The 12,820-nt window shown below is 35.6% G+C and overlaps 1 protein-coding gene across 9 annotated transcripts in view; it reads left to right on the forward strand.

Annotated features, from left to right (window-relative positions):
* LOC105200285 (metabotropic glutamate receptor 2) overlaps positions 1–12,820 on the forward strand; it is a 122,069-nt gene that overhangs the window by 53,182 nt on the left and 56,067 nt on the right. Inside the window, exons 1-2 of one of the 9 annotated variants that reach the window (XM_026132547.2) lie at positions 5,058–8,965; positions 10,074–10,752. The exons of 2 other annotated variants lie outside the window; for them this stretch is intronic. In XM_026132547.2, the coding sequence (XP_025988332.1) occupies positions 10,203–10,752 (550 nt within the window). In that variant the 5' untranslated portion in view covers positions 5,058–8,965; positions 10,074–10,202. Of the gene's footprint in view, positions 1–5,057; positions 10,753–12,820 lie in introns of those variants that run through there. 6 more of the 9 variants (XM_026132546.2, XM_026132545.2, XM_039454899.1 and 3 more) reach the window with 6 other exon arrangements.

Below are 12,820 nucleotides of genomic sequence, written 5' to 3' on the forward strand. Positions count from 1 at the left end.
TCGGAACACCACTCTCGACGGTTCTATGCGTTGCAGGCTTATAATATTAATAATAAATTTCACAAGTATGTTGATTATTTCAAGATATGAAAAATATTATTAAAAAAATAAGCACATGCACGTCTAATGTAATTAAAACTTGCAATCTCTTTTAGTTTAACTGCGTGATAGAACATACTACCGTTATTGAAGCATTGTTCCAAATTTTATCTACATTCGTGAATACCAGAATTCATATCTGATAACTGAACGGTAAACGACGTCGTTGTCATTAAAACATGGACGTTTTTGCGTTCAGACTGCACGCGAGCTCTCGAGATAATGTTGCTCCTAGTGGCGAGCACAGCAATTTGTCACGACTTGCTTCCTCCCCCCCCTCCCCTCAACAAACGATTTAAAAACAACATTTTTCAACGTGCAACTCAGCTGAGGCACCACAGCAGGAGATAATGGCAAAATCGAATATCGCTGTACCTCACGGAAGTGAGCAGTAATAACGATTTTATGAAAGTTTAATGAGACTAGAATTTCCACGAGAGACTGGCATTCTCGTTCGAAGCGAAAGAGTCATTTGCAAGAATGGAGAAGAATCTGTGAAATTGTAATTGCCTTGTTAACCACTGTTGCTATGAAAATGGTAATGATATCGATAACATTGTGAATAGCGGTGCTTCGTATCGATTCAAAAGTACATAATATTAAATAGAAAAGAAACTTAATATTATATGCTTATTATATGAAAAGAACGGTTTTACGGAAATATCTGAAATTAGGTAGATACAGATCGGAAAATAATTATCGGAAAATAATAACAAGATCGGACGTTTTAAACTCCGGTCAGAATGCCAAAACTTTTTTGAAGCATTGATCGTTATGCTTGAATAATGTTTTGATAGTCCAATAAAATTGTTTCAGATCTCTTTCCGCGTACATTGAAAAGATTCTTGGAAAGATATCAAAGAAATGAAGAAATATAACTTGCCAACCAAACTTTCTTAAACTTTGATTAATCTTCGATTGAAAACGTTAGAACTTTTTTACGATAAAATTTTTAGGTAAAGTAACGGATCGAATCGTGATCGTTTGATGTAAATTTTGGATATCGTAAAACTTCTCTCTGGAAAGCGCCAATAAACGCGTTCCTCTCTTTCTCCTACAAGTCCCGAGTTGTTGATCAATGTTACGAGAACGCTACGCTGCGGTGGAATATTTAAACGTGTGCGCGCATGGCCAATATATCGGAACATCAAACGTGCGCTTGCTTCCTTTGTGCGAAAATACTAACGTTATAACATACCTTTATACCAACTATTTTTTTAAACTTTCATCCGTTGCATCAGCACTTTCTGCAAATGTCTGAAAAACTGTTTTGGCATTGCCGGAAGTCGTTCGTCAGGGGAATGGCGTTCGATATCGTGCTACACATTACATCTGTTGATATTCGTACACAAACATTGAGAAAATATTTTTAATTTGTAAAACGTCTGTTATTTCCGCAAACGTTTTTAAAACAATATTAATAATTTTAAAATAAATTCCGTCCTTATTTTAAACATTTTCATAAAGTTACTATGCGTCGTGTAGAAAGGTATGCATTAAAGATTTTAAATAAATATTAAAAGATAACGCACGTAACAATTATTTTTAATTATTTTCTTTTTTTTTAATAGAAAGCTAACCGACAAACTTTTCTCGTCATAAATTTGTTGTAGTATAGGATCATATTATGGTTTAAAAAGCTTTGCGAATAAAAACCGCGGGGATTCATTAACCAGCTAACATCTAACGAGGTTTAAACCGGAGTTTCCGTAAATTAGTATACGATACTTAATGCTTTTTTTACCAGGATTATGCTCGGCCGCAGGTATTTATCAAAGTGCTTGTTATGAGTACTTTTCTCATAATTTTCATCTCGTTACCAAAAACAATGCAAGGAATCTCGTATGTCTGAAGCAAAAAAATGAAAATGACGTATATTTAAACGAGTGCGCAGCATACGACTTTCCGCAAAAAGGGCAAACCGTATAATGCCATATGTAGTTACCGTAAACAATATAAGAAAATTATAATTCAATTAACAAAATTAAATCAGTACATTTATACAAATTTATATTGTCTCTGGAAAAATGTAAACGTAAGAACGGTTGAGTATAAAGTTGAGTCTAACAAAAGTAGGATTAGCTTGAGAAAATAATATTTAATATTCAATAAAATATAAAAAAATATAATAAATTTGTATTAAAAACTATAATAAAATAATTGACATGAATGACGTTCATCGTTCTATTCGTTTTCGCGAGAAATAAAAAAGCGGGGGATAAAAAAATATGTGTACGTGTGTGTCGGTACGTGTGTGTGTGCGCACCGCTATCTAGAATCAACATTGTTCACCGGATGAATAACATTAGAAAAAAAATAATCTTTCAAGTCACGTTTCATGCTCGTTATATTAACGTAAAGATCTATTATAAATCACGACTCCCGACTCGGTGAAAGCTAATCCCAAGCAAAGCTTTAGATATTCTTAACAAATCACAGTCGATTGCACGGTTGCGACCCGGCACTTAACGAACTTATCTCAGCTCGACCCGAGAGAATTGATCACCGAGATATAAGACTTCCGGCACGAATTTCCGAAGCCACCTCGACTAGCTCCGGCTACGTGATCTCATAAGTAACTGCACAAAAACACGCCTAATCCATTTTCCGCAGCCATGAAGCACCGAGCACGTGATCACTATCGTTTTCCTCCATTTTGCAATGCCTTTCGGTGCACTCGCGACTTTAAAGATTCTGCAAACGGATAGTACATCGTTTTATTTTTGTTACCTTTTACTCATACGCTTCGCTGGCAAGCGGATTAAATGAAACATCAAAAAGTCGTCCAATCTTCTTTTAACAGCATTATAGTAACGCGTGGATCGCTTTCCACTCTCATTCTTCACGTTTACGTTTTGCGCAACCGATGACAAATCGGTAAAACTATAATGATTTCATATAATTACGTGTTTTTTTAATTTTATAAATTCCACAATAATTTTATACACGTTGCCCTTCTATCTAATTTTATATATCTGATACTCGTAAAACGCGTTTTAAACGATAAAATAAATTTCAAGAATCATTCATCAACTATATTACTATCATCAAACTGTTTTATGCAGTCACGCGTTTTTGCATGGTTGCACGGCATAATAGATTCGTGAACTATTACACGTCGTAACCAACTGACGTGCCGAATTCCGAACGTATTATGCGTGTAGCAGATGTCGCGCATTTCTAGAAATTGAGAGCAATTTCTCGATAAATTAATCGCAGAATTAGTGTAGCGCCAAACTGGGCCAACCGTTTTCTGTTATTGGGCTATCGTGTAATTTTCACGTTGTTCGCCAAATATTAAACGCGGCATCCTACAGATATGTTCAATACTAGGACGTTCTCGGATTTCTCTAAGTGGATACAATGAAATAGCAACAGATTAATCGATTTTTTAGCAACTGAAGCAGCCATACAATCTTTCTCTCCGATTGGACAACTCTCGCTTGTCCTGCACTTCCCTCCAATTACTGTTGCTGATCATTACGAGGATAAATTGTATCTCGTTGCAGGACTTCGCATCTCGAAAAATGTAATCTAAAGCTACTACGATTTCGCAAAGTCTCTAATATCCAGATACTGCAAGATAATTGTCATTATGCGGTTATTCTGCAATAAATTTGATTGCAGTATCAGGTTGCTTTATCGTTTAACAATATTACTTAGAAATGTTCAGAAATGCAGATTGTTAGTTTCTAGTAGCAAGAAATGATATAATTTATCTCGAGGTATTGTCAAATATCTTATTTTTTTCCAATTTTTAACGGAAAAATTAAACAGAACCATATGTTTTTCAAATCAACATGCTTTTTAAGTCGACAGAATTGGTGACGGTTTAATACATTAGCTCTGTTTTGCACATTAGCTACGTTTTTTTGAGCCAATGCGTACAACACATTAAAGAACTATTCGGAAGACCATAACATCAACGAAATGAAACTTGCGAAACGAGAAGATAATTGTAGTGCGGATAAAACAGCGGAGTATTCGTTATATTAGATGGTACGTATCACAGAATCGCATAACAAATAAAAAAAAAACAAACATTTGTCTCTGTCCTCTTTCTATTATTTGAATGAAAAAACTATTAGAAAACCAAATAGTCTATCAGTATGGCAAAACCAAAAATGAACGACATAAAAAAGACATCTCTTTGAATGTATGTACGGTGTACGCGTTGATGGGTGCGAGGTGGCTTGTTTCCGTTATGATAGCACAGCATGCAGTATATCGCCGTGTAAGCTAATTACCGCAGTATTTTAGCCGTGCGAGACCACTCACCTCACGGACTACGAAATTACGTTGCGAGTTTTGACAAGGAAATATTCCAAAACGGATATGATTTATTATTACCACAAACAGTTACCGTAGTTATATTTTGGTAAAGATAATTATTAAAATTTCATTAGATTCATTATTATTTATATGCTAGTAGACAGTCACATAAAAACTAAGATTTACCGTATCGTATTATATTAATTTTTTATCATTTAATTTTTGATTACACAACAGCTGGTAGAAACGGGTTAGCGCAGCTTGGCTTGGCTCTGCGATTAATTCATCGGAAACTTGACAACAATTAGTATTTTAAGTAATTAATTAAAAGGTACCAAAAGAATCTTGTTAACACATTTTCGCAATATACATCGTTCTAAGCGTTTTAAGCGGCATTGTGTTTTTAAATTTGATTATGCATCTTTTTCGTAAACACTATGCGGACCTTATTTGCATTTTTATTCAAAACATCTCGTTACTTTCGAAATTTCTCTTCAAGTCAACATAGTGCTTGTGTCAAATAGTGCTTGACACTAGCTATTATTTAACCTCTTGGTATGACTTAGTACAGATCGTTATACGAGACAGCAGGAAAGAGAGGGCGCCAAGACGAGGGGAAGAGAAAGGACCTACGAGAAAATGGTCAGACCGTTAGGGAGAGAGGGGTCGCAGGGTAGGAGAGGAGATTGGGAGGAGGGAGGAGGGTTGATACGTTCGAGGAGGGTAGCGTTGATGCAGTCGCACCAGCCAGTCAGTGGCTGCTACGGCACAGTAACGCGCGCGCGTGCTCCTTTTCAAATCGTTTTCGGGCCTAAGAAACGCAATAAACGAAACATTTTCATCGGAATATGACACAAAATTTGTTACAAATACGGCACGACAATCCCGTTAATTAGACAGTCGCTAATTGTGTCCGTCGATGTTGTCTCTCGTTTCCCGCCGTTCGCGCTTTCGAATTTTCTGGTAATCCGCGTGTTTATGAGTGACGGAAAGGATGACAGCTTCTTGCAAAGTATCCTTCTAATTCTTTAAACGTGCATCTTGAAATTCGTAAAGCCTCGCGGAAAAGTTGGATAATGTGGTTAAAGAATTAATGTGCTTAATTAATGTTCTCGTCTTTACGTAACAGAATAAAACCTCAAATGAGGATAATGAGTAATCAAATAGGTGGACTTCAGCTGGCAAAGAGATGCTTTTGAAGATCTAATGATGAAATATTCTCGGGCTTGCGATTCGATTGCACGTTTATCTCACGCGTATGTGACATCGACGATTTATTGCTATCGTATTACATCGTTATCGATTGTCCGTTAAAACATTCTCCTTTACTCAAACACATTTATCTAAATTTATTCGAGAAATTATCTACAAACAATAAAATATTAGGGTGAAACACTGAGCTAGGCAAAAAAGAAGCAACTCGCTTTTTTACTATATTTCTTTTTTTAATTTTTGTGCACTGAATAACAATCATTTGTTGCATCGTTGTAAATGTAAACTTTTTCTTTCAGCGGTTTTTTGAAACATGTATCTGTGAGATACGTATTTCTGATAGAGAGAGTTACTCAAACAATCGCTGTGAAAGCGTTAAACAAGTTATTTTTTGTGCACCGACAAAAAATAATGTTTCTACCGTTAAAATAAGCGGATGAAGATATCGCGAATAAACCGTGATTAAGTAGAATTGACAGCCGATTGTCGAGTGCGAGATTGTCAGTTGTCTAACAAAAAGTTAAATCAAACGTTTATACGTGGCTTTTTCAATTTGTAACTTAAATTTCATGTGACAAAGATGCCGTGTACATAACGTCTCCTAGATGAAAATTTAATTACAACTTGGATGAAAATTTAATTATAAGAAATGTTACTTGAAGAAGTAAAAAAGTAAAGAATATCACATCATGCAACACGCAACACATTCTTTCCCCATTAATATTATACTACACTTTCAAGTTATTCTATTATAATTTACTACGATACACCCTATAATCATTGTTTAAAATGAAAAAATATTCAAAAACACACTGCAACCTACTTTAACATGTATGTCCCTGGGTGATTTGAAAGTTTTCGACATTATCGTTGTCGTGTAATCTCAAATAAATTACTTTGCCTTGATCACAGGACATAATCTAACTTTTCTGTAAAAAGACATTGTTAAAAATTCCGACTACGTAAAGTAAGTAGTAGTAGCCAAAGTTACAATCTACCGCTAGGTAACTTTGTCTTTCTCTCCGAATAGAAACTTTAGGAAATTCGATCCAGAATCCTATTGAGGTTTGAGCAATTTACAGTGACAGTTTGAGTAAGAAGTAGATTGTTATCTATTATATTTCGTCTAGCTCTCTAAGCCGAATTGCGCGGTCGCTTTGTGACATATTTGATGAAAGTTCAATGAAGATCCTTGCGGCACTTCGGCCCGATTTCGGCGAATCGCTAATTAATTGGATAGTTTGCAATTACGATTAACTCCGCTGCCTAATTGACCGCGATGTAGTTGATACTTTGTAAATTATCACAACTTCACGATCTATTTTATTTTTTGTCTGTTTAATTGAAATAAGCAATTATGCGTAATACAATCGCAAATAACGATAAATAAAATATATTAAAGCATAAATAATCTTAACTCAAGTAGTCTAACCCCAAAGGGATCATTAAAATATGCATACACACAACTAAAGTAGTTTCAAAATGGTGTGACGATTAGATGCAATGTATTTCATATATAGCTCAAGCAAAATTAATTATGCTATAACTTGCATGGTATGAGAAATATCCACATCGTAAACTATCGTGCACTAACATTGATAGTCATATATTCATTACACATATATAAGCAAAGTAAATTATGTTAATTACCATAAATGTAGATCGGAATAACAGAAGAACGTTATTAATATGCATATCAATATCGACTACTCTCTCTAATAATTACATCTGTAACTAAAGACTCGCGGGGATAAGAGAAGCAGAATTATTCTGCTCGTCAGTTTTGTTGCTCTTTTTTTCCATTTTAGTTATTCATTCATTATTGTTTTGCCACTTTGTGCTATGCATTATTTCATAAAACTGCGCGCGCGCGTTATTGCTAACAATCATCGATTTCACGATCCCGGCTCGTGATTGCGTGCCAAACCAACGGTGAAAACCAATTGATCTGACGAGCAGATGTTCGCAATCAGCAAATTTAGCATCCAAAAAACGGCACATCGTTAATAAACGAACGGACTGGTCCTATATCTCCGTCAACAAAATCGATTTTTCTGAACGCCTCGATATCACTACCGTTATCGTACTGTTATTTAGTAGTTTACGCGATATTTATTGCAACACTGCATATTATGAAATTTTGAGGCTATAAATTACGTTAATCTAAAATATTACTAGAGAGAATTAAAGGGACACGGGAAGCGAAGAGTGCAAGAAGATAAATGCATTTGTCAATTGATTTGTGAATACTCAATCAATAATAATATTCATTGTTATCATTTGATAATAACAAGAGGGCTATTAACTTTTCATTAATAACGTATTATATCAATTCTGCTACTAACAAAGATAATTGATGATGCCATTTGTAAAATCCGTAATCACAAAACGCTATAAAGCCTTTACATCATAAGAGTATCGTTATTTTATCACTGAACTAATTTACTCCAGTAAAATAGTGCTAAAATAATTAAAACGGATATATAAAATGTGTAATGAATATTGCACCCCTTTTCTCTTAACAGATGGTTTAATGGATCCTTAACGAATGGATTTTCTTTTTTTCAGAGAAAGCTAATACATAAAACCAGTTGAAGTATAAAAGTTTTACTATCTGTTAAAATATCATAAACTTTAATTAACGCCTTTATCATGAATATTAAATAACTGTATAATTGAGCCATAAATTTTACGTTACAAAAAAATCCATTTGGGATTCATCAAACTTGTCTGAGAGAAACTTTGCATTTCTAATACAACTTCCACCTTCTGCTTTTGATTGCAATTAACTTCCCTTCCCTTTTCTCTGCTATATCTGTCTATACAAGTACGATACCGACTATAGTAGGGATAGTGAGCAACAGGTCGTCTAGGAATGACACTTGGTCACGTTTGCATCAAACGATCACGCGTGAGATTATAAAGCCTTCTCTGTAAGGCATAACGCATGTCCGCGTACAGAAAGAAATCGCGCGAGAGCATTCCTACACGGTGGAACGCAGCCCATCAAACTTCCGTCGGAGTTTGAACCGCGCAACAGGTAAACATTCCGCAACAACGAATTACAGCCGACCTCGGTCCGTCACTCTGACGATCGTTCGGCAAGCCGGAAAGTTCACCAGGAATAATGCAACTTTCAGCGACGTAACCATGTCGAAGTTTTTAATTACGCGGAACCCGGAGTCGTTATCGACGCGCGACTGCACGCCCGCGCTTGCACATCTGCAATTTCTCGACCATGCAACGCGGCGCTTCGTGACCGAGCAATTTAAACTTGCGGCTTGCACGATACCACCTGCGGGTTCGAAGCTCGGAAGACCTATCAAAATATCCGATAGCAGAGTCGTCGCCGATCTGATGGCGTTGGATAACGATCATCTTGGTACGGTATAATACTTGGTTCATCATCCTTAAACGTATATTATTTTTTAACACAGATTTGTTGCCTCTTGTAGTATAGAAGAGCACAGTTAATGATATGATTAAAGTTATTTTTGTTTCGTTAATATGCTTAATATCCAAAGAAAATCAATAAAAGTGTTATAATCACCGTCATCCCCATAAAATATCTTAATACCCAATTGAATACAAAACGTTAAAGAAGAAGTGAGGACGTAATAGGTAATAAATATATTTTTTCGAGAGACAAAGGGAAAGGTGATAAGTCGTCGTGAAAACAATGGCGAGATTTAGGTCGCAGATAAATCCACTCTAACTTTTGCGCGTAAATGACGCAACTCGAATCGGTAAACGTTTCGACGAGCAAGTGCGCCACATTTCATTCTTTTACGTAAAAACGTTGAAAAATTGTGACAACCTAAATAATTGTGGTCGCACATAAAATTTGCATAAAGCATAGAAAGAATGTGCAACACTGAAAAGACAGGTCTCGTATAAAAGCAAATGGAAGATTACGCAAAGCTTCGTGACGACACGTGTACGTTGTTTCTGTACCTCCAAGATCTCCACTTGCATTAGCATATTCGTAGCATATGTCGCGACATATCGTTCCTCGGGGAGCTACATGCCATCTGTGTAAATCACAAGATGCGTCTCTCTCAATTATAATTGTAAACTAGTTGTAAATTTTATTTGTAATTAGGTTCGTGATATTGTTGATACATATTCTCGTCATGTTGCCCTTCTCGAACATCGTTAACTAAATATTTTACATACGTACATATACTCATATTATCGGCATAAACTTAAATAAATATAACTTTGAAATTCGAAGATATAAATTATGATCTATTTTTCAATATGACATCTTTATCTTAAAGTATCATCAAATTGAAAGTAGTATGGCACAACATTCAACTTGTGAATCAGTTGCTGCTCACTTCTGATATACGTTATACATACGGAATACGAAAAACCGGATCAATCGAATCTTCCCCAATTCGCGCTGGCACGTCCTTTCCGTCGATCGTGCGCGAGACGTCCGATCTCCCGTTCGAAGCTGATATCGCTTTCCCGTTCATATTGCCAAGGAAGAGTAGCAACGTAAATCATCGTAAATTCAAAGCCCGAGGCGGACCACCGAAAGCCACGGCAACATCAAAATCAACGTGTCGGAAACCCGAAACTAACAAACAACATAATTCATCGATTATGACGTCATGAAGTTTCTGCTTCTGGCACTATTGAGCTGCATTTGCTCGGCCGATGATCGACGCTTGAAATCTATCAAACAATGGGCCAAGAAAATCGACATCTCGAAGACCGACAATATCATTCCGTTATTTAACAAAAATGTGGACTTAATGACAGACATCGTGAGACTACGTCATTACGATGATCGCGCGAGTGCACGCTTGAGTCATTTTCGCGATGAACTACCTCATCCGATCAGACATCGACGTCATCAATTTCGCTCAATGGAACCGAAGGATTTGGTCCAGCATCTTAGCTGGCCAGTGAAGCGGGAAGCGGTGGTCGAAGGTGATCTTGTACTGGGTGGCCTGATGATGGTTCACGAGAGGGAGGACACCGTTACTTGCGGACCTGTAATGCCGCAGGGAGGCGTACAAGCGTTAGAAGCAATGCTCTACACTTTGGATATTCTCAATCAACGAGAAATCGTTCCAGGAGTTAAGATCGGAGCGCATATACTCGACGACTGCGACAAGGATACGTACGGTCTTGAAATGGCGGTAGATTTCATCAAGGGTACGTACACGTTGATTTATTTAAACCTGATGGCGAGTTTTTTCGCTACTCCGTCTTAATTGATCGCGAACGAAAACAGCAAGTTAAGAACAATCTTAAGACAGCGTCTCTCTTCAATTTTATATTCTTATTTTTCAACTCAGAACGTTCATCCATCAAATCAAACACTAAAACTCAACGTTCGTTACCGAAATGCGCAGATTTAGTAAACAATATGTGTGCCGAATATTGTTTGATAACTGAACTTATTCATCTTTTTTACTCATAGATCGATCTCTAATTAATGTAATGTCCAAGATAAAGCCTGTATATTCTTTATAAAAGATATATGTCAATTGGACGAGGAAACATAAATTTCTCATCAAAGTTGATGTTCGATGCTAACGACATATTATCAGTACACTATCGCGTGAGCAGTATTCAATGAAGTTATTCACGCACCATCATTGTCTCGTGCAAAACGGTATCATCGGTAATGACATTCAATTACAGTTACTATTATAATGCCACAATCTCCCTCCCTCAGATATTCATGATAGAATAAGCATCACGATAATTTAATATTAAAATTTATTGTGTGTCAGACATGCAAACTTGTTTTCTTTTTTTTTTAACTCATAGAATTAATAAATTTGTAAAATATATTAAAATAAAATGTATTAATTAATAAACTTTTAATCAAATTAACAAAATAAAATAAACTGAATATCGATATTTAAAATGTCACGTATTAATTTCCTATGTATCAAACTTTCAAAATCTATTAAAAAAGATCAAATGTTCGTTATTGCGATAAACGCAAAGTAATATTACATCTACAGAAAAATCAATTATAAAACATAAAACAGTTATAGAGAGACATCGTATTTCAAAATAGAAATCGAATTACGCGATCAGGTAGGATAGATAATCACGTTTCGTAACACGAATTGTAATTAAACACGAATGTTAATTAGTTCGATGTTTTGTAAAACTAGATTCCCTTTGTACTGTACATTCCTACGATAAAAACAAGCATATAGCATGAACATCCAACTTGCTAGATTATAGCCAAGGATGATTCAGATGAAATTAACTTAGGGCAAGTACTGAATATTTAGCCAGCGCCTTTAACCGCCCATAGCCAGCGATTTTTAAAAAATTCTCTTTCCAAGATGAATTTAAATAAAAATCCTCGCCCGCGGTACTTTTCAGAGTAGTCCTTCCTCTTCTCACATATAAAAAAGAAAAACGTGACTTCCGACTGATGTAAGGATGGCTGCTAAAAAATCAAGCAGCGGGAAGCGATGTCGCAGCCATCCGTTGATTTTAAGCGGTGGGCTGGCAAACCCTAGTTCGGTTTATGAATTTCAATGCACTTTACGGAAGGTAAAGTCACATCTGCGTGAAATATATGTGGACGATTTTATTCATAACAACGAATCGTTTGGAAGCTCGACTGCTCTTGGCATAAAGATGATGCGATAAATTCTTGTAGAAAATATTACGTAAATACGTAAAGGCAAATGCGGGGCATATTCGATAATTATAACGAATCTAACCGACATGTCATGCATAAAAGATTCTGAGTGCGGCTTAAAAAACTCACTTAAAATGTGCACAGAAGGCACTATTTTAACCTTAATGCGTGATATATATGCTATTCACAGTTAGCTCTACTTTATGGTATTCTGTGTGCATTTACTTCTCCGCCTTACTCGTTAATTATTTTTCTTTACTACATTCTTGCTGTTTCGTATTCTTAATTCTATGATACTGTCCTACTTTCCTAGCATGCCGTGATCAAAAACTTATAACGTTTTTGGCTTACAAAATAAAAAATAAAATGGCCATATATTTCCGCGCGCGCAAAAATCTGCCTGTTTCAAGGCAGCAAGGTAAAGAAGAAAATTACTGTCTTTATTAAGTTTTTTTTATGATTACAAATTACTTGAATTATTTTAAAAACACAATTATTCTACATTAAAAATTGATATTTTTCTAATCATTAAGTTTCTAATTATAGCATATTATATTAACATTTACTCATATATATCAATTATTAAAAATTTTAATTTAACTTCTAGAC

The sequence above is a fragment of the Solenopsis invicta genome, chromosome 11 (genome assembly GCF_016802725.1).
Source record: "Solenopsis invicta isolate M01_SB chromosome 11, UNIL_Sinv_3.0, whole genome shotgun sequence".
In the NCBI taxonomy this organism is placed as follows: Eukaryota; Metazoa; Arthropoda; class Insecta; order Hymenoptera; family Formicidae; genus Solenopsis; species Solenopsis invicta.